Source organism: Chrysochloris asiatica, unplaced genomic scaffold (genome assembly GCF_000296735.1).
Source record: "Chrysochloris asiatica unplaced genomic scaffold, ChrAsi1.0 scaffold00075, whole genome shotgun sequence".
Taxonomy (NCBI): Eukaryota; Metazoa; Chordata; class Mammalia; order Afrosoricida; family Chrysochloridae; genus Chrysochloris; species Chrysochloris asiatica.
The window spans coordinates 12214450-12232670 of record NW_006408593.1 but is presented as its reverse complement, the minus strand read 5'-3'; the positions used below and the strand labels follow the sequence as shown (position 1 = coordinate 12232670).

At 58.2% G+C, this 18221-nt stretch overlaps 2 protein-coding genes across 8 annotated transcripts in view; both read right to left on the bottom strand.

Moving 5' to 3' along the window:
- Positions 1-320: 320 nt before the first annotated feature.
- MDK (midkine (neurite growth-promoting factor 2)) lies at positions 321-2068 on the bottom strand. The gene is made up of 5 exons (XM_006865055.1): positions 1971-2068; positions 1580-1656; positions 1273-1440; positions 994-1155; positions 321-346 (listed from the first exon to the last, which is right to left on the bottom strand). The coding sequence occupies exons 2-5, from the start codon at positions 1653-1655 to the stop codon at positions 321-323; spliced, it is 432 nt and encodes a 143-aa protein (XP_006865117.1). The 5' UTR covers position 1656; positions 1971-2068.
- A 1625-nt stretch (positions 2069-3693) lies between these two features.
- Positions 3694-18221, bottom strand: part of DGKZ (diacylglycerol kinase, zeta) — a 43699-nt gene continuing 29171 nt past the window's right edge. For 2 of the 7 annotated variants that reach the window (XM_006865050.1, XM_006865053.1), the window contains exons 2-31: positions 14533-14641; positions 14221-14316; positions 13868-13942; positions 11708-11764; positions 11236-11304; positions 10633-10704; positions 10405-10521; positions 10248-10319; positions 9905-10000; positions 9566-9648; positions 9393-9453; positions 9191-9304; positions 8940-9080; positions 8368-8446; positions 8178-8233; positions 8000-8062; positions 7843-7916; positions 7649-7760; positions 7329-7528; positions 7140-7240; positions 6955-7034; positions 6558-6627; positions 6411-6451; positions 6079-6218; positions 5208-5239; positions 4951-4994; positions 4351-4471; positions 4238-4271; positions 3959-4058; positions 3694-3810 (exon numbers count right to left, since the gene is read on the bottom strand). In XM_006865050.1, the coding sequence (XP_006865112.1) occupies positions 3694-3810; positions 3959-4058; positions 4238-4271; positions 4351-4471; positions 4951-4994; positions 5208-5239; positions 6079-6218; positions 6411-6451; positions 6558-6627; positions 6955-7034; positions 7140-7240; positions 7329-7528; positions 7649-7760; positions 7843-7916; positions 8000-8062; positions 8178-8233; positions 8368-8446; positions 8940-9080; positions 9191-9304; positions 9393-9453; positions 9566-9648; positions 9905-10000; positions 10248-10319; positions 10405-10521; positions 10633-10704; positions 11236-11304; positions 11708-11764; positions 13868-13942; positions 14221-14316; positions 14533-14641 (2626 nt within the window). Of the gene's footprint in view, positions 3811-3958; positions 4086-4237; positions 4272-4350; positions 4472-4950; positions 4995-5207; positions 5240-6078; positions 6219-6410; positions 6452-6557; positions 6628-6954; positions 7035-7139; positions 7241-7328; positions 7529-7648; positions 7761-7842; positions 7917-7999; positions 8063-8177; positions 8234-8367; positions 8447-8939; positions 9081-9190; positions 9305-9392; positions 9454-9565; positions 9649-9904; positions 10001-10247; positions 10320-10404; positions 10522-10632; positions 10705-11235; positions 11305-11707; positions 11765-13867; positions 13946-14220; positions 14317-14532; positions 14642-14903; positions 15623-18221 lie in introns of those variants that run through there. The other 5 variants (XM_006865049.1, XM_006865052.1, XM_006865048.1 and 2 more) reach the window with 4 other exon arrangements.

Sequence of the window (18221 nt, the reverse complement as noted above, 5' to 3'; positions counted from 1 at the left end):
ACTTTTATATATTAAAAAAGAAAAGCTTTTATTGGGGAAAAAAACCCATTTATTTGTTTCTTAATAATAGCATCATTGTGAGAAAGCACAAAGGATCAGGGGATGGTGGGGGGGACAGAGAGATCAAATACCACCGGCTTCCCAGAATTCTCCCATCTCTCTCCACTTTGGTTGCTTGGGGGTTGGGGGCAGGGGAGTGCAGGGGAAGAGGCAAGGTGTGATTGATGAAGCTAAGGAGTAGGGAAAAAGGCACAGTTGGGTTATATCTTGGGCCTGTGGGAGAGTGAAGCCAGTGGGCTCCTTGCATCCAGGCTTGGCCCCTAGTCCTTTCCCTTCCCTTTCTTGGCTGTAAAACAAGAATGATAGACCTCGTTAATGGAGTTAGGGTAACCTAGCAGAGACTTCACTGCACACACACACACACACACCTGGTAGAGAGAAGGAAATTCTGCTCCCCGCTCCCGCAGTGGCTCTGGATAAGCTGACTCTGAAGCTGGTGGGATAGGGCAGCCATTCTGATGCCCAACACCCCTTCATCCGCTACAATCTAAATCTTCACTTGGGATCAAACCTTGAACCAATCACCTGAAAAGCAGCTGGTTCACCCCTGCCCTCAGGCTGGCTGAGCTCTGCTGCTGTGAGTCAGGAATAAGCTATGGGAGGGAAGGCATGTAGCTGAAAAAGGTTCCATCTGATTAACCGCTTCCTCCAGCTGGAGAGAGGACCAAGCTAAGCCCTTCCAGGGCAATTTCCCTGGATCCTAAGCACTTCACAGGAACACCTGGAGTTTGTCCCCATTTGGGCCAGTGAAGGCTAAATATTTCCCGAACCTCTTTTGTGGGCCCCCTCTTGTATGTGACCTGTCTCTTAGGATTCCTTCACGGATAGGGAAACTGAGTCCAGAGACCACTGCCAGGACTCAGGACTCCAAATTTCAGGCTTCCCCATTCCCCCTCACAGCCCCCTGCAGAGACCCTATCCCCCTTTGCTGACCTTTGGCCTTAGCTTTGGTCTTGGGAGTGCACGGTTTCATCACGAGGATGGTCTCCTGGCACTGAGCATTATATCGTGCTTTCTTCAGGGTGCCTTGGCGGGCCTTGGTGCCTGTACCCCCATCACAGGCACCCCAGCTCTCAAACTTGTACTTGCAGTCGGCTGTTGGAGGAATGCTGGGCTCAGGAGCTGGGCAGCCTACGGCCTCCCCCACCACTCCGCAGTCTCCGCAGGTTTCAAAGCGCCCGGGTCCCCCTTTCCGCTAGTGCCCCACCTCACCTCCAAACTCCTTCTTCCAGTTGCAGGGCACTCTGCACCGGATGCGCTGAGTCTGGGCCCCGCAGGTGCCCTCGCGGAAACCCACCCCGCAGTCCTTGCTGCTGGGGGTGCAGGGCCCCCAGGTCCACTCGGCGCAGTCACTCCCCGGGCCGCCCTTCTTCACCTTGACTGCAATGAGCGCGCGGAACAGAGTTCAGGACCCGGGGTAGTGGGAAGCCTTAAACTCGGCTTCCGCAACTCAGACGGCCAGTCCGGGGGTGCCCCCAGCCCTCCTACCACCCACACCAAGCCCGCACACAAACATCACCTTTCTTTTTGGCCACCGTGGAAGTGAGTGCCAATAGGAAGAGGGCGGCGAAGAGGAAGAAGGCTCGGTGCTGCATCCTGGAGGGAAAGGGCTCGGGTCAGAGCACCCCACCCCGTTCCCTTCCCCAAAGGAGGCCGCGTGTATGGACCTTCCACCCCCGTCCTCCAGGCCCCAAGGCTAGGACTATTTAGGTTGCGGCGTGGGGAGGACTTGAGGACCCGTCCCTCGCCGCGAGTTTCGGACGCACAGTCGGAGGCTTCTCTCTGGGGGAATGCCTCGAGTCCAGGACGTGGCTCAGACCCCCACCCCGCCTCCGGCCCTTCAAGTTCGCAGTGGCCGGTGGGCCGAGGCCTCCGCGACCCCCGCTCCTCCCGGTGCCCCGAGCGCTCACTCGCTCTCAGCCCGCGCGGCTTCGCTCCCTCCCGCGCCGGGCCAGTCCCGCTCCGGCCTCAGCGGCCCCTTTTGTCTCCAGAACCGGTCTGAGCCGGTCACATGGGCCCCCGCCCCCTCCACCGGGAAGGACCCGCCCCGCCCCCTCCCCTCAAACCCGCACCGCCCCCGACCCCGACGTCCCGCCTCCGCTCCCGCCCCGCGCGTCGGTCCCCGCTATCCTTTCACGCATTCCGGGCCTCGTCCTGCCGGTGCCCTCCGGGCCCCAGGCCTGTGTCTTGTCCTGAGGGGTTCCCTGATCTGGGGCTGTTCCCATCCCCGCTGGGTGCCTGTAGTCTGGTCCACCTTCACTCCCAGGCTTCCTTTCCGCCTCGGAGACTCTGAGAACACCTAGGGGAGCACAGATACCAGGCTGTGTCCTGGCTCTGGATTCGGGCTTACGGAGGGCTGAGCACAGGGAGCCCCCGCTGCCCTGTAGCCCGTGAGCTATCCGACCCCGTGGAAGCCCCGCTCCTTTTCCCTGGGGCTGCTGGACCCTTCAGCGACCCTCTGCTGGTGGGGTTGGAGCACTAGGCCCTATCATCGAGCGTTTCTCAGTTCGCTGCTCACTGTTGCTGGGGGCTGGCGTCTGAGACCCAGATTGGGGTTGCAAAGGGCGCTAGCGCTTTTGGGGGCTGGTGCCCGGCAGACTGGGCGTGGAGTGGCTTGGGGAGGAGCCCAAAAGCTTGGGTTTCCTAAAACCTTAAGCTAACAAGCGTCTTCTGAGAACTTCCAGACCCCTCCAACCCTGAGGCCCCAGAGACCACCAGACTCTCTAAACACAGCAATAGCATCGGAGGCTTGGGGGAGGGGGCTGCTCAAGGCCACTGGGTATATGGGCCAAAGGCCCTGGGCCTCTGGCCGACCCCCCTTCTTTCACTTTCATTGTTATCTTCCCCGCGGGAAGCGGGAAGTCAGAGGAAGCTGGCCCCGCCCCCAGTCCATCAAGCTGGACAGAGGTCAGTTCCTGGGCAGACGGTGGATCCTATCCCCAATCAGCACCGGAGCCTCCCCTCACCCCCACTCTGCCCAAGGAAAACTCAGGAGACCACCTCCCCACCCCCACTCCACTCCTGGAAGACCTCCCTACCCCCAAAAAAAGAGCAGAAAAGAAAAAAAAAAAAACATCCACTTTACTGAGTCACACCCAGCTGTAAACATGTCACCGAGAGCTCCCTCCGCCCTGCCAGGCCACACAGGCCCAATGAAAGGACTGACTACAGGGGGGAGGTCACCCGAAGGGAGATGCCAAGCAGGGTGGCAAGCAAGTGCAGCAGATTTGGTGTTTCTGGAAACAGGCCCTGGGAGGATGGAGTCCAGGCAGGTGAGGGGCTGACCATCCAATGCCTGGAGGGGGGCCTCAGAGGCCCAAGGGCTTAGAAACTTCCAGAAGGTCTTCTCTGTGAACACTGCTCACAGCCCCTCTGTTTCTTCCCCCTCCATCCCCATCGCCCTGACTTCAGGATGAGGATGAGGCCTGGCAGCGCAGAGACATTTTCTGTTCCCCTGGGAGCCTTGGGGACAGTCGAAGACCGCCTCCCCCCCACAGATCCTCAAAGTTCAGCCTTCGCCTGGGCAGCTCCCCAGGGGCAGCAGGGGGCTCCTTTCATGGGGCCTGGGTCCCCCCAGCGATGTCCAAGTGGAATGTGGCAGTGAGGCGGGCAGAGCAGGTGCAGTCCCCACAGCTACACAGCTGTCTCCTGGTCCTCCCGCTGGATCATCTGGTAGTGCTGCCGGTTCTCCAGATAGGCGGCCAGCTCCGTGTCCTGAGCTTTCTCAGCTCGCTGCCGGGGGGTGTCACCCTGCAGGAGGGACAGCGGGCAGTCAGCACAGTTGTTGAAGAAGCCATGCCCGGTTCCCAGGGTCTGCGTGGTGTGGACTGAGGACAGCTTGTAATTTCCTCAGGCCACACAGCCTTCAATGGTGGAGTTAGCCCACTGGCCAGCTCACCTGCTGGTCCGTCTTCATGAGCGAGGCCCCCGCTTCCACGATGTAGTGGCAGATGGTGCGCTGGCCCAGGGCTGCGGCCTGGTGTAGACAGGTCTCCCCGCTGGGAGAGTGCAGGTGGGCTGTGGCCCTGGCTAATTTCTAGGCCCTCCCAGCTGTCTCCCTGGGGCCATCAGGAAGAGCAAGAAGCTTGGGGTGCAGGGACAAGGGGAATGGCCACCCAGGGAATGGGTTTGGGACTCTGAGCAGCTGACCCAGCTCCTTCACTGCCCAGATACTCACTTTTCCTCCACAGCATCAAGCAGCTCTGCAGGGGCTATAGGAGAGGGAAGGGGGTTAAAGTGGTCTGGCTGTCTCTTCTCCCCGGCCAGCCTGACCCCGGGGCCTCAGCTTACCATGGTCCAGCAGGTAGCGGACCACTTCCTTGCCGCCAGTGCTGACAGCGTGGTGCAAAAGTGTTCGGCTCCGCTCATCCCGGTGCATGAGGTCGCCTCCAGCTTGGTGCAGCGCCTGGAGCTGCAGACGGGAGGCAGAGCAGGCTGAGGTGCCACATGGCCACCCCTCCTTGCAGCCACAGCACTGACATGTGAATGGAGCCATGTCCACGGCAGCATCACCAGCCTCACACGTCCCTCCCTCAGGGACTCCTGTCAGCAGGGATTGCGGAGGGTGGGGGGAGCAGCTCACTCCATGTGCCTGTGGACACCCCAGGAGACTGACAACTGAGTCCTGGGAGGGGCTGTGGTTACCGGCAGATCTCCTCCTTTCTGAGCACAGGGGCAGGCTGAGCAGGACACACCTCCTTAGGGCCTAGCCTGAGACCCAAGCTAGGAGCTACTATGGCCTGGACAGGCCCAGAACCATATGCAAAGGGTAATGGGACAGTCACCAGAGAGACCATGAGAGCCGGACAAGGATAGCACCAGAACAGACCTGCTCTTGGCCCAACCCGGAAGCCCTGTTCTCCAGCTTGCGGGGAACCATGGGACTGCTACCTTACAGAAGTCGTTCCTCTTGGCAGCCTCAATCAGCTCTTCACCTGCACAGAACACCTGCCCATTACATTCTGGGGTGGCCCTGTGTGTGTGTGTGTGCGCTGTGTGCTGGTTCTGTTGGGGTACGTGAGGAAGCACACATACAAATGGGGCCCCCTCTGTGTGAGGCAGAGGCTGTGTCGGGGCCCACACCACCCACCGGAGAGCCTTGCGCCTCTGACCTGAGGGAGGAGAGAGCACTGAAGGGCAGGTCTCACCTTTAGGGGGTGCGGCATCCCCTTGCAGTGACCTGCGGACAGAGCAGGATGACATGGGACATATTATCATGGCCGGCTGGCCCACTCCCCAGCCCCAGTCTGGGGTGCCTTAATTTGTTCAATAGTTTATTGAGTGCCTACTACACATCCAGTCCTTGTCTAGGCACTAGCGATACAGCAGTAAACAGAACACTGGGGACTTGCTCTCACAGAGCTTACATTCTAGTGCAAGAGACACACAAGTAGACAATAAATACTGTGAAGACCCAAACCAGGGTAGTGTCATTGGAGGGCTGCGAGAGGGTGGCAGCTTCAAATAGGGTTCCAGGACAGAGCTCTCTGAGGAGAGAAAGTGGAGCTGAGATTTGAATGGGGGGTGGGGGACAACTCTGTGCAGGATGGAGGAAGAAGGTTTTGGGTGGAGGGAACAGTAAATAAAGTTCAGAGGTTTCAGAGAACAGAGAGATGAGTGGGCTTGGCCTGAGGTGACAAGGGAGGGGATCTGGTGAGGTCAGAGGCAGCTGGACCCAGACTGCGGAAACGGAAGGTTCTACGCTGGGACTCGCCTTGTGTCTTAGGCCACTGGGGGGAGAGTGGGCAGTAGTGGGGACAGCAGCTGGAGGCAGGGGTGTGGTGGCCTGGATAGGATGGTGGCAGATGAGCAGGAGCAAGCTGACAAGACTTGCTGGAAGAAGGAAGAAGTCAGGGATGGAGCTGGCAGCTGGGGAAGACCAGCGGGATGGATTTTGGCCAGGTTCACTGCCACACCATTTAGTCAGCAGAAGAAAGGCTGCTGGGCAGCTAGCTGGAAGTGTGTCTCTGGTGCTCAGGGAAGGGGCAGGCGTGGATGAGCTAGGGCCTTGGGACTCACCGGGGCGTGGGTGAGCAGGGGGAGGTGGGGAGAGGGGAGGTGGGAGTGGGGAGGTCAGGCCGAGCTGATGCCCCCAGCAGCTCAGGGTCCAGGATATAAATGTCGTCCTGGGCGATCTCAGTCACATAGTTGAGGTGTTCCTGTGGGTGGGAGGGGTGGTTAGGGCTGAGGCTCACAGTCTCTCAGGGCACCTGGGGGCATCAAGGCCGATAGGTGGGGCCCCACCCTTGTTACAGCCACAGAGCAGCGTGGGTGCACTGAGGGGTACAAGGTGAACAGGGAAAGCGTCCCAGAGAGCCGCCTGCAGGTCCCTGGACACAGCGGTGGCTCACCTGGGCCCGGTCGATCCTGTAGAAACGGCTGGCAGTGGTTGCTGTGGAGAAAGGGGAATGAGTTGGCCAAGGATGAAGGAGAGAGTCCTAGTCCACGCCCAGGGCCTCTGCTTCCCCAGCCCAAGCTCCCCGGGGGGACAGACTCACCATCAAGGAAGCACCACTTGGGGGACAGTTTCTGGCACGTCAGGGACTTGGCTCCAGCACCATCAGGCTCCTGTCAGAAGAGAAATAAAGGGTGAGACTGAGAGAAGAAGGCTGGGGCCAGGGAGAGAGAGAGAGAGAGAGGGAGAGACATAGAATAGGGCAGTGGAGAGGAAGAGAAACGTGGAAAAGGGCAGTGAAGGGGGAGAGAGAGAGAGATGTGGAATAAGGCAGTGAAGGGGGAGAGAGAGAGAGATGTGGAAAAGGGCAGCCGGGAGGGAGAGAGAGAGATGTTGCACAGCACAGTGTAGGGAGGCGGGGAGCACAGCACACATGCCATAGGGGGGAAGAGGAGGCGCTGCACTTCCTCTCCATCTCTTCAGCGTGGCCCACCCAGTACCTGTTGGAGTCTCTCGATGTGGGCACGGCAGAGCTCCAGGTCACTGTCTCCTGGGACCACCACAGTGCCCAGGGGCACAGCTGAAGGAAGAGGAAGCCTGTCAGCAGATGGCTACAGCTCCCCACCTGCCCTGAGGGTCCCTGCAGCTGCTCCGTGCAGACCACCCCATCCTGCTGCCTACTCACAGGCCTCCTTGAGCTGCTCCTTATCATAGTGCAGGACCTCGTAGTCATGCATACTGACTCTGCTCACCTGGATCCGAAGTTGCTCGGGCACAGGCTGCTGGCTAAAGGGCGGGGGCAAGAGTGGGGCTCAGCGACAGGCTCGAGAGGGAGGCCTCCCCAGGAGCCATGGTGGCTGGAGTGGGGACGTACTCGCTGTGCAAGGGGGCGGTGCTCCGCCGCTTGGCCTTTTGCACCATGGTGGCCTGGTTGCGCAGGGCAATGCGGATGCGGGAGGCGGTGAGCTTGCAGGGCTCGCCATCTACCTGCACTGGGATGGCCTTGAACGTGGTGAGCACCACCTCACGGCACTGAGTCAGCCGCTCGCCGTGTCCTCCCACCTGCAGCGCTGCCTGCGGCAGAGGAGGCTCAGGTCAGAGAACGGAGGATGGGCCCTCTATCTTGGCCAACACAGGGGAGTGTGGCTGATGTTCCATCTTCAGGAAAATGGCACTGTGGGGACAGGCACTCACCAAGGACGTCATGGTGAAGCCAATGACCTCGAGGTAGCCATCATCGTGCCGCTGGGGTTCAAAGTCGTGGTGCTCCCCAGGGTGGCCCCATGGCATGGTGCCTGCACAGTACCTGAAGCGGCAGTGGGAGGCTGCAGAGGTCGGCCTGTGTGGGACCCAGAAGCAGGCTCCCAGCCCCGGCCCTGCCGTCTCACCTGGGGATGTTCAGGAACACGATGCACTGGGGTTTCAAGTCCTGAATCTTGGGGGTCAGGTCCATTCCATCACACTGGAGGCCAGAGTGGAGACAAGGTCACACGCAGAGGTGGCCCCTCCCTGCTGCCCCTGTGCCACCGGCCCCGCCCTGCTTACCACCACACTGATGTGCTTGGCCAAGTCCTTGGAACTGCCCATCAGGAAGTCAGAGAAGGCTGTCTGTGGGAGGCAGAGGTGTGACCATGTGGAGACAGGGACCTTCCCACACCACCACCCGGGACAGCCCAGCAGACACGGGATGGAGGGGAGCAGTGCTGGCAGGTCCCAGGCGCACCCCGGCATAGAACATCTTGTTCCGAAAGCGGCTGTTGAACTTCTCTGGGTTGGCCTCTGGGTGGGATGAGAAACAAGGTGGGATGAGGATGAAGGGTTGGGAAGGACTATCTTTATGGCTGGGGGCGAGTCTGACTCTCCTTAGGGACACTCCCTCCCTGGTGTCCCTAGGCCACCTCAAGGCTGCCAACCTCTCGATTCGTGAAACTCCAGTGTGACGTGGGCATCGAAGCCCAGGCTGAAGTAGTTGTTGAAGACATCAAGGGGCAGCTGGAAAAGGTGCAGGAATGAAGATGAGGGTGGGGTCTCCCAGCCCCCTTCACATTTCCCCCCATCACCTGGAAGCTCTAGCCTACACCACCCCTACCTTCCCACCCACATCTGGCTCCATCCAGCTCCACCCTCAGCTCCTCAGTGTGGCCTCCTGTAGTGCCAGGTAACAGGCACCCAGTGCCCAACCGACTCCCCAAAAGGTCTCTCTGGTTAGAGCCCCCTGGGCAGGGGTTGTGGTTCTGTTTTGGTCACTGCTTAGAATAGGCCTCAGTGAAGAGGCGTGCAGGTGGGACCAACAGCTGTCATGTGAGGTGAACACCTTTACTCCCACAGTATGGATGACACGGATGACGCAGCGAAACCTGGAGAGATGGAGATGCTCGTCCAAGGTTTCACCCGAGAGAGAGCAGCGGGGAACCGGAAGCCCCAGACACCAAGGCATGGAAAGGTCCTGAGCCCTGAGCACCCCTTCCCGTCCTGGCTGACCCACCCGGTCGGTGGCACCCTCATCACGCTCCTCAGGCCCTGCCTCAGGGTTGGGCTCGGCTTGGAGGTCCCAGCGGTCCAGCTGTACAACGTTTCCTTCTTCTACGTGGGAGAGGATCTTAGAGACAGGCTCATCTGTATAGCCCTGGTGAGAGGAAGGAAGACTGAGCAGCAGCGGCCACAGCTGAAGACGGGTTAAAGACACCTCTGCCTAACGGCTGGGTCCCAGCAGCCCCGCCACCTGGAGTCTCTTACCCCACCCCAGTTGAGGGTCCGGGCCAGGTCATTGCCAGTCCCCAGAGGCAGGATGGCCACAGGGGGCGACGGTTTCAGGCGCAGCTGGTCCAGGGTGGAGAGAATCCAGCCAACCTGAGGACAGCAGAGCAGGAGGCCCATCAGGTCCCTCAGAAGGCCCCAGACTCAGCCCAGGCCCTGTAGCCCCGGGAGGAGCACCTACCGTGCCGTCACCCCCACAGGCCAGGATCCGAAGGTTATGCACTTTCCGGTACATCTCTAGCCTGGGGTAAGAGGAAGACAAGGCAGGGGGGTGGGGGGTGAGACAGTGCCATGGCTGAGAGCCAGGTCAGCCCCTCAGTCCTCCTGTCTCCCCAGAACCTAGCAAGTACTCACGCCTCTTTGGGCCCTCCCTGGCTGAGGTCAAAGACTTGCCGGGGATTGAGGTACCAGAGGAAGGACTGGATGATCTTCGCGCCCTGCGGGGGAGCAGGAAGCAGAGGGTGTTAGAGCTGGGCGAGAGGTAGTTGGGGTGAAGGAGTGAGCAGGGAAGGATGTGGTTATAGAATCAGGTCCAGAAAGGATTGTCACAGGGTGGGGTGTTCTAGGACCCCTATGGACGTGAGAATGAGGCAGATGTCTACAATGGAAGCCTGGGCAGAGTTGCTGGGAGGTGGGCTGGAGTCCGGCCCAGCAACACCTCTTAGCAGAGTGGGGAGAAGAGGTTGGGCCTACCTGGTTTCCTCCACTCTTGGGGTTCACAAACACCAGCAGAGGCTTCATGAGCGGGGATGGGGTGGGCCTGATGATGAAGGGTCTCCAACGGCCCTCCTGAGAGACAGAGAGTAAAGGGCCTTCCTGTTCTGTGGGACCCAAGCCCTCCCAGCAGTCCCCAGGGTGACACTCTGCCCTCTCCACCCGCCCTCACGTACCACCACTAAGGGCCCATCACAGAGCAGGGATACAGATGTGATCACCTGCCCTCCTCGGGGTCCCCAGCATCCAAACCAACCCCCAAAGGCTAAACTAGCCAGTCCCCCTGCTCCCCTGGCAACCACCTGCCAGGCCCAGGTCCAACCTCAGGCCCTTTCTTGCTCGATTTCCTCTTGAAGGAGGCTCTCTTTTTCTTCTTGCTGGCCTTGAGGGTGTTCTGTACGGGGAGCAGAGGCATTAGAGACACAGGGTGGCTGGGAGACCCTAAATGGGAGAGTGTCAAGTGTGCAGGTAGGACTCACTTGGGGCCTGCGGGCCCGGAGGATCCAGGTGGGTGGGATGACCACAGCTGCGTGGACGCCCAGAGAGCAGGGTTCCTCTATCTGCTGCAGCATGAAGCAGGACACTTTGCTGTGATACTGGACAGGAGGGCAGGGGCAGAGAGACTGAGGCTGTGGCCCCCGGGATGTTGCCCAGCACCACACCCAGTCACAGGTACAGCCCCAGGGGGCTGGGGAAGGCGAGCTCACTGCTTGCTTGCACCAGGAACAACTGATGGCCACAATCTCCTTGCTGTGGAAGGTGAACTTCTGCTGGAAGCCCTGAAAGCAACCCACTGGTTGGCTGTCAGGCTTAGAGCAGCAGACCCAGCTCCTCCCCCCATGCCAGCCTCACTCCACCAAGAGATAGGAGCCAGTTTTAAAAGTCAAACCAACACCATCTAAAAAGTCCTGACGCTGGGGTGCTTAAGCAGAGGCCCAGGTCTGTCTGAAGGTCACCGCAAAATGCTGGGAGCACACGTGCGCCCGTACCATGCTGGAGACAAGCCCAGGCTCACTCCCACCTCAGGAGCCCCAGGCCTGAACATTTGGAAAGTGTCCTTCTTTCCAGAACCTTTCACATTTACTGACGGTGCTGGGTGCGGGGGTCCTGTATGAGACCACCACCCCACTGACGTGGGCAGCCTGTCTGTACTGACCTCCAGGGGTCAGCAGCTCAGGTTCTGTAGATTTTCAGAGGAGTCACTAGGCCTCCCTCCCTGCTCTCCTCTTAACCCAGGGCCAATAGCCCGGCTGCAGTGCACTGGAATGACTGGGCTGTCGGCCTCTACACTGCCCACCCTGCCCTCTCACCTTCCCGCAGTGCCGACACTTGCCATCCTGGCGTCGCCGGTGTACCCAATGATGACGCACAAAGGTGGGCTGGTGGAGGAGAAGAGACAAACATGGGGGAGGGGACAAGCCCTGAGCCTGGTCCACCCTCCATAATATGTCAACAGTGAGGCACAGGGGCTCCTGGAAGCTCTCAGTGGTCCTGTGTGTTAGCTGAGAGGGCTGAAGACCCCTCTCTGGCCCAGAGGGAAGCTAAGACTCCGAGAAAGATATGACTTCCCCAGGTGAGTAAAATCTGGCTGAGAGAGCTAGGAGGTATGAGGGAAAATAGCCAGTCCTCCTCTTGGTGAGGCCTTCTTAGTCTCAACCCTGCCCCTCCTAGGCTCCAAGGGCCTGGATGGAGCTGAGCCCCCTAGTGGCCCTCTGGAGCACTGCGGAGAGGTTCACTGGGAAGCCCTGGGCCTCCTGGCCCTTACCCGCCATGGGCACATACCTCACGGACGTTCCTGGAGCCCGATTCCCGGAAGGATGGCTTACAGCGGAAATTGATCTGTGAGACATTGCAATGACCACGAAAATGTCAGAACCTGTCCTCGGGGTCAACGCTATGGCCACCTAGCCAGAAAGGGCTACCAAGGGTCATCTTCACATTGCCCTGGGAGCCCTCCCTGTTCCTTCCTCTGCCCAGTATCCCAGGCAGAGGGAGAGTGGTAAGCTTGCACCCATTCAGCTGGAATCACAGTTCATTCCTCTGTGTGTTCTTCATCATCCTCCAGCACCCTGAGCCCTAGGACTCACTCCTGCTTGCAGGCGGCTTCTGACTTGGAAGCCTTTAGTTAGTTTGGTGATCACAAGGTTGCTATTCATTCACTTCAGGGGGTGCTAATGGGTCTATAGTGCCTGAGCTGTATTTCACCTAATTGTCTCTACTCCAAGGGCTACAGGAAAGTCTTAAGAGTCCTTGAGTGGCTCAAATGACTAGATACTGGACTACTAATGGAAAGATCGGCAGTTCAAACTTACCCAAAGGCACCTCAAAAGCTGATCTGCTCCTGAGGGCTCACAGCCTTGAAAACCCTATGGGGCAGTTCTACTCTGCACTGTGGCTGTCATGAGCCACAGTGGACTTGACAGCAATGAATAACAATTGGAAAGCCTTGCTCTATGTTCAGGGGCTGGGAACCAGCTGTGAGTCAGCTGTATGCTCATCCAGGTTTCTGCAGGGAGGCCTGAGGGTCCATGGCTAGTGTTCCCAAACCCGCCTGGAGCAGACACTGCCCACTGGCCCAGCGGTCCCTCTAGAACCAGGCTGTGCACCTGGACAGAGTTCAGGCTTTGCAGCTGCCCAGGAGCAGCCTCAATGACATAAGGGTCGCTTCTGAACATGGATAAAGTGATGTCATAGCCACTGCTCACTAATCCATCCTTTCAAACAATATGAAGGGGCTTCAAAAAGTTCAGGAAAAAATCTCATCTTTCATTCCATTTTCCAAGAACTTTTCAAGTTGCCTCATATTCAATCAACCCCACCTCTGTGCCAGGCTCTGTTCTAGGCGCTGGGGACCCTTGGCCTCTGGAGCTCACGGTCTAGCAGAGGGGACAAGAGAGAAGCAGGCGATGTGCTAACAGTGCCAGACAATGAATCAGCCCTCTCTTTAAGGAGCCCTGGTGGCACATTGGGTTAAATACTAGCTGGACTGTTAACCACAAGGTTGGTGGTTCAAACCCACCATCTTTCTCTGTGAGGTTTACAGTCTTAGAAATACTAAGAAGCAGTTCTACTCTGTCCTAAAGTGTTGCTATGAGTTGGAATTGACTTGATGACACACGGTTTGCTGGCACAGTGCTTAAGGACTCTGTTTGAAGCCACCAGTTACTCCAAGGGAGACAAGCTAGATCTGGCAATCTGCTTAGATGACAGTCTCAGGAACCCTAGGGGCAGTTCTACTCTGTCCTGTAGGCTTGCTGTGAGTTGGAACCAACTTGATGGCACACAACCAAAGGTCTCCTTTCAAGAGGCCCTGGATAAGATGTCTTAACACTGCCGACCTCTCTGAGGGCGCCACCCTGCTGTTTTCTATGCAGCTGAAGTTCCAGATGCAACCAACAACAGCCTGCAATGGTTTCCTAGGATACCAGAGGTGTGTTTTTGTGGCTAAGTACCATCAATTCTGTTTTGACCCACAGTGACCTAGAAGAGGGTTTCCAAGGAGTAACCGGTGAGTTTGTGGTTCAATGACCTTGTGGTTCAAACTGACCTTGTAGTCCTGCGCTTATCCTATAGGACTATACCAGAAGCACAAGCGACAACCAAAATAAACTGGACCTCAACAAAGTTAAGAGTCCTGGTGTGGTGCTATAGGATAAGCGCTGGACTGTTAACCACAAGGTTGGTGCTTCAAACACATCAACTCTTCTTTGGAGACCCATAGAGGGTGGCTGTGAGTCGGAATCAACCTGAAAGCACCAATACCAACAGGTGAGTCACTTGCCAAGGTCTCACAGCGAAGAAATGGCAGCCAGGATTCAAATGGTCCAGAGTCTTTGGTTTGTCCACTCTGTGCGTGGGGGCCCTGGCAGGCGATGGTGTGGACCCTGGGGACACAGTTGTAGGAATCTTGAGAGGGCTCTGCCAAGTTAGGCCGTCACTCACCTTCTCCAGCTGTTCAATGCATGGCGTGTGTACCACGATCTTGCAAGCTGCGCACTTTCTCCTGGACACTGACTTCTGCTGCAGGAAAGAAAGTGAGGGTCCAAGGCACCTGGTACTCTCATCCAGGCAGGCACTGTGGCCCCTGGGCACTGGGAACCTCCGGTCCTGGCTCTCGGCAACAAGATAAAACCCCCAGCCCCCTCACCACCCACCGGGGGGCTCTCAGGTCAGAGACTGATCCTGGACTGACCACCTTCCTGGGAAGGGCTGTGGCATGCCATCAGGATCTAACTAGAGGCTTCAAGACCCAGCTCCACCACCAGAGGGCAGCATGCCACACAGTGCGTACTCACCAGCATCTTAGCTACACAGTATTGCTCCCCAACATAGCAGAAGTCCCCTGACACATTGGTTTCAAACCAGATGTGCTCCCCATATGCTGCCGATTCCTAAACCATGGAGAAGCATGTTCAGTGCATGCCTCATGCCAAGCCACCAGTCTGCCCCTACCTTGTCACTCCCACCCACTCCCCACCAGAATCTACATTGCAGGGTCTTTGTTTTCAGCACTCTTTATGGCTTGATTCAAATGCAATCTCCCTCCCCACAGAAGCCTGCCACTCCCCTGCCCAGCAGGGGCAGGACCCCAGCACCCCGCCACTCACACTCCAGTCTACAGTGTTCCGGATCTGCCGCTCGGACTCGCTGCTCAGGGCCCCGGGTGTGGGTGGAGGGGGTGCTAGGTGTGGGAGGCCCGACTTGGTGATGGCTTTCCTACAGAAGAGAAGACAACTGAGGCCCAGGGTCAGCTGAACACTTGTTGCCTGCTTCCTGCCCCCATAGCCTGGGGTCTTCACTCAACCCACGGCTGAAAGAGGGACCTCAGTAGGGAGGAGAGAGGACCCCAAGAGCCTGGGACTCTGGCAGGCTCCCTTGCAGCCCTTCTGGAGTGCACTGTTCCTGGGCGGCACCTACAGGTCCCCGCCTGGCCTTCTAGGGCCACACCACTGGCCTTGCTGGCCTTGGCTATACCTACGCAAGCAGGGCGCTCCAGGCCTGAGGTCCAGCTGACTTGCGCCGCAGGGCTACTTGGCGCCTGCGGGACAGAGGGCGAACACGGGTGGGTAATGTGGGGTTGGCTGAGGTGCCTGAGGCCCTTCGGCCCCCAGAACCAGGGTGCTGGCCTGAGGGTCGACGTTGGCTGAGGCGCCGATAGTAGCCGTGCAGGCCACAGAAGGCATGGTCATAGACCACATCGGCTGGAAGCAGGTGTGAGGCTTGCTGTCGGCGCAGATACCGGGGCAAGGGCAGCACCGGATGGGCGCCCAGGTGAGGAGGTGACCCAGGTGTCTTGGTGCCTGGCTGGGTATTGTTCGATGCCCCAGATGCCACGGCCTCCTGATGGGACCCCTCCTCCTCCTCCTTCATGCCCACAAGCCTGGCCAGCAGCAGGGCCCCAACAGCCGCAGCCTGGGGGGTGGGCACCTTGTCCACGGTGAAGCGGGGGTTGCAGGCTGGGGGCGCAGTGCTGGAGCGCCGGCGGCTGGAGCCCTGGGCCCCCAGCCCACAGCTCAGGAGGCAGCCCTGTAGCTGTGCGCTGGAGCGACGCCGCTGGGCCAGCAAGGAGGAGGCCTGGCCGACAGGTGAGCGGCGCTGGGCCTTGCTTGTGGGCAGCCCCACGCGGATGGGCCGCCGCCGCCCCTCTGCAGGGCCAGCCGCCTTCCGCTGGAAGTGTCTCCTAAAGAAGGTCTCCATGGCAGGGCCAGGCGGCGGCTGTAGGGCAGAGACCGGAGCATCAGGAGTGTGACCAGGTGGCCGTCTATCCTGCACCAGCCCCCCTCTCTCTGTGAGCAGAGGAGACAACCATGGTCTCCCAGCTCCAGAAACAGGGTACTCAAAAGTCCTGGGGAATTCTCAGGGGTGGGGTGGGGTGGGGATCCACGTTTATAGCTGTTAGAAGCTGATGCTCGGCTGCCCCAGGACTAATGTGTAGGATGGGGGCTTTGGCTACCCACTATGGTTTTCCCTGTCCAGGCACCACGGTCCACAAAACCCACTGGGTCTAAAGGACCTCAGTGCTCCTGCCAGAAGCTGATGGATAAGCAAAAGGAAGCTGGGAGATGGAGGCCTAGGTTTCAGCTCTGAGTTGCCCCAGACACTTGTATGTGAGGGTATGTCTTCCCTTTTCTTGGGGCCTTTGCTTTGCCACCAATATAAAATGGGGCTGGTTTACACGACATAAACCAAGTCATGATAATAAACTGAGGCCCTATGAAAAGGCACTCAGGCCTGTGTGTGTGTGTGAGCTAGTTGGGGGGTTGAGCTGAGCCCATCTGACTAAGAAAATAAGGCCCTCAACCAACTGAGGAGTGGCTGGGGAAGAGGCCACCCAGGACCGCACCCAGGAGACTATATGGGAAGAAAAAACCTGGATTTTAGGTGTGAAGGTACTAGTGTCTCAAGAGATTAAATGAGGCTGCTTTTCTGCACTAATCTCTCTTCTTTCTAAATTATAGAGACGCAGGACGGTTGAGTCTGTGTGTCAGAGGCCTGGGTGAGGTCCAAAACTCTCCCAGCTGACCCTGAAGCACATTGTTCTGGGGCAGAAGGCAGGGTCCCTGGGCAACATCCTTGTTCACAGCACCCTTCCTTCCTTCACCTGTTCCTTTCTTTACCCAACTCATCTATCCCACCCTGCTCCCTGGCACAAGTCTTGTGGCACAAGGTCCTAAATCCTCAAGCTTTCTCTGCGGTTGAGGCCGGGCAGGAAGCCTGGTATGGCTTAGGGTGGCAAGGCATCCAGTGGGCCCAGGGACAGATGCCCCGTGTCTCACCAGCCATGGAGCAGAGCTGACTGCAGCGAACAGGGGAAATGTCTTTGCCTGCTGAGGGCCTGCCGGGTGGGCAGGAGGGGATACTAGGATAGAATTAACATGCTTGGGTACCGTGGGTTACATACTGGGCTGCTAACTAAAAAATGGAGTCCTGGTGTGGTGCTTCAGGTTAATGCACTGGACTGCAAGATTGGTTTGAACTGCAAGGTCGGTGGTTCAAGCTCACCAGCCACTCCTTGGAAACTCGATACAGGGTTGCTATAGGTCAGAACCAATACTTAACAGGTTGGTGGTTCAAACCCACCAGCTACTTCACGGAAGAAAGAAGAGGCAGTCAGCTTCCATAGAGACTTTCAGCTTTGGGAGCCCTGTGGAGCAGTCCTGCTCTGCTCTGGAGGGGACTGTGAGTTGGAACGGACTCAATGGCAGTGGGGTTTGGTTTTGAAACATGCTTGGAAGGAGCCCAGGTGGAACAATGGGTCAGTGCTCAGGTGCTAACCAAAAGGCCAGTGGTTCAAACCCACCATCTGGCTCCAAATGAACAACAACCTGACAATCTGTTTCTGTACAGATGACAGTTAAGGACCCTTGTGCGGCAGTGTAGGGTCACTAGGAATCAGAACTGATTCCACGGCAATGGGACTGTGTTTGGGATTAGGCTGGGCCTGCATGTCCAAAACCTCCTCCTCCCCCCACCTGCTGTCTTGATTTCAGCCTGTGGGTCTGAGCAGGAGGCCTCAGGGTGGAACCCAGGAAAATGCAGGGCACCTGAGGGAGAGGTGAACTCTGCTGAAGTATCTAGCTTCTGTCATGAGTAAGCAGTGTTGGAAACTGCTGGGTTCCTGTCCCTGCAGATGACAGGCAGACGGACAGATGGGCAGGACAGTGAGCTCCGGGGATGACAGAGTCAAGCAGGCAGGGAGAACATGGTTCCTTCCTAAAATCCTCAGTGTCATGCCTGACATTCACTGAGCCCACATCTGATGGCCAGGCACTGTATTTATTACACTGTGATCCTAATGAGGAAACTGAGGCACAGAGAGCACCACTGCCAAATACAAGCCTACCTGAGGGTGAAGCATGCCCCCGGCTTTCCCTCTTGGACCACAAGGAACGGGGCAGGGAAAGGAGTCTAATAAGGACCACAACGGTCCCAGCAGCTGAACACTCCTCCGGCTCTGGGCTGAGCACTCCACCATCTCATTTAGTCCCCACCCCGTCCCTGTGAGCTAGGTAGGTCCAAAAGCCCCATTATAGAGAGGAGGAAACTGAGGCTTCAGGAGGTACAATAAGATGCCCAAGGTCACCAGGCCAGACAGTGGCAGAGCCGGGGCCTGGCCCAAGTCTGCTTGACTTGGCTCTGTTACCTAGGCTGGATATGGACAGGGTCGGGCATCCAGGGAAGAGGAGCTAGGAGGCCCGCCTGCCCACTGCTGCCCGGGCACTGGCTGGCCAGCTCCCCCACGGTGTCAGCTTTCCCCGCCCATCTGGTCAGGCCGCCCTGTGACAGCTGCCCAGGC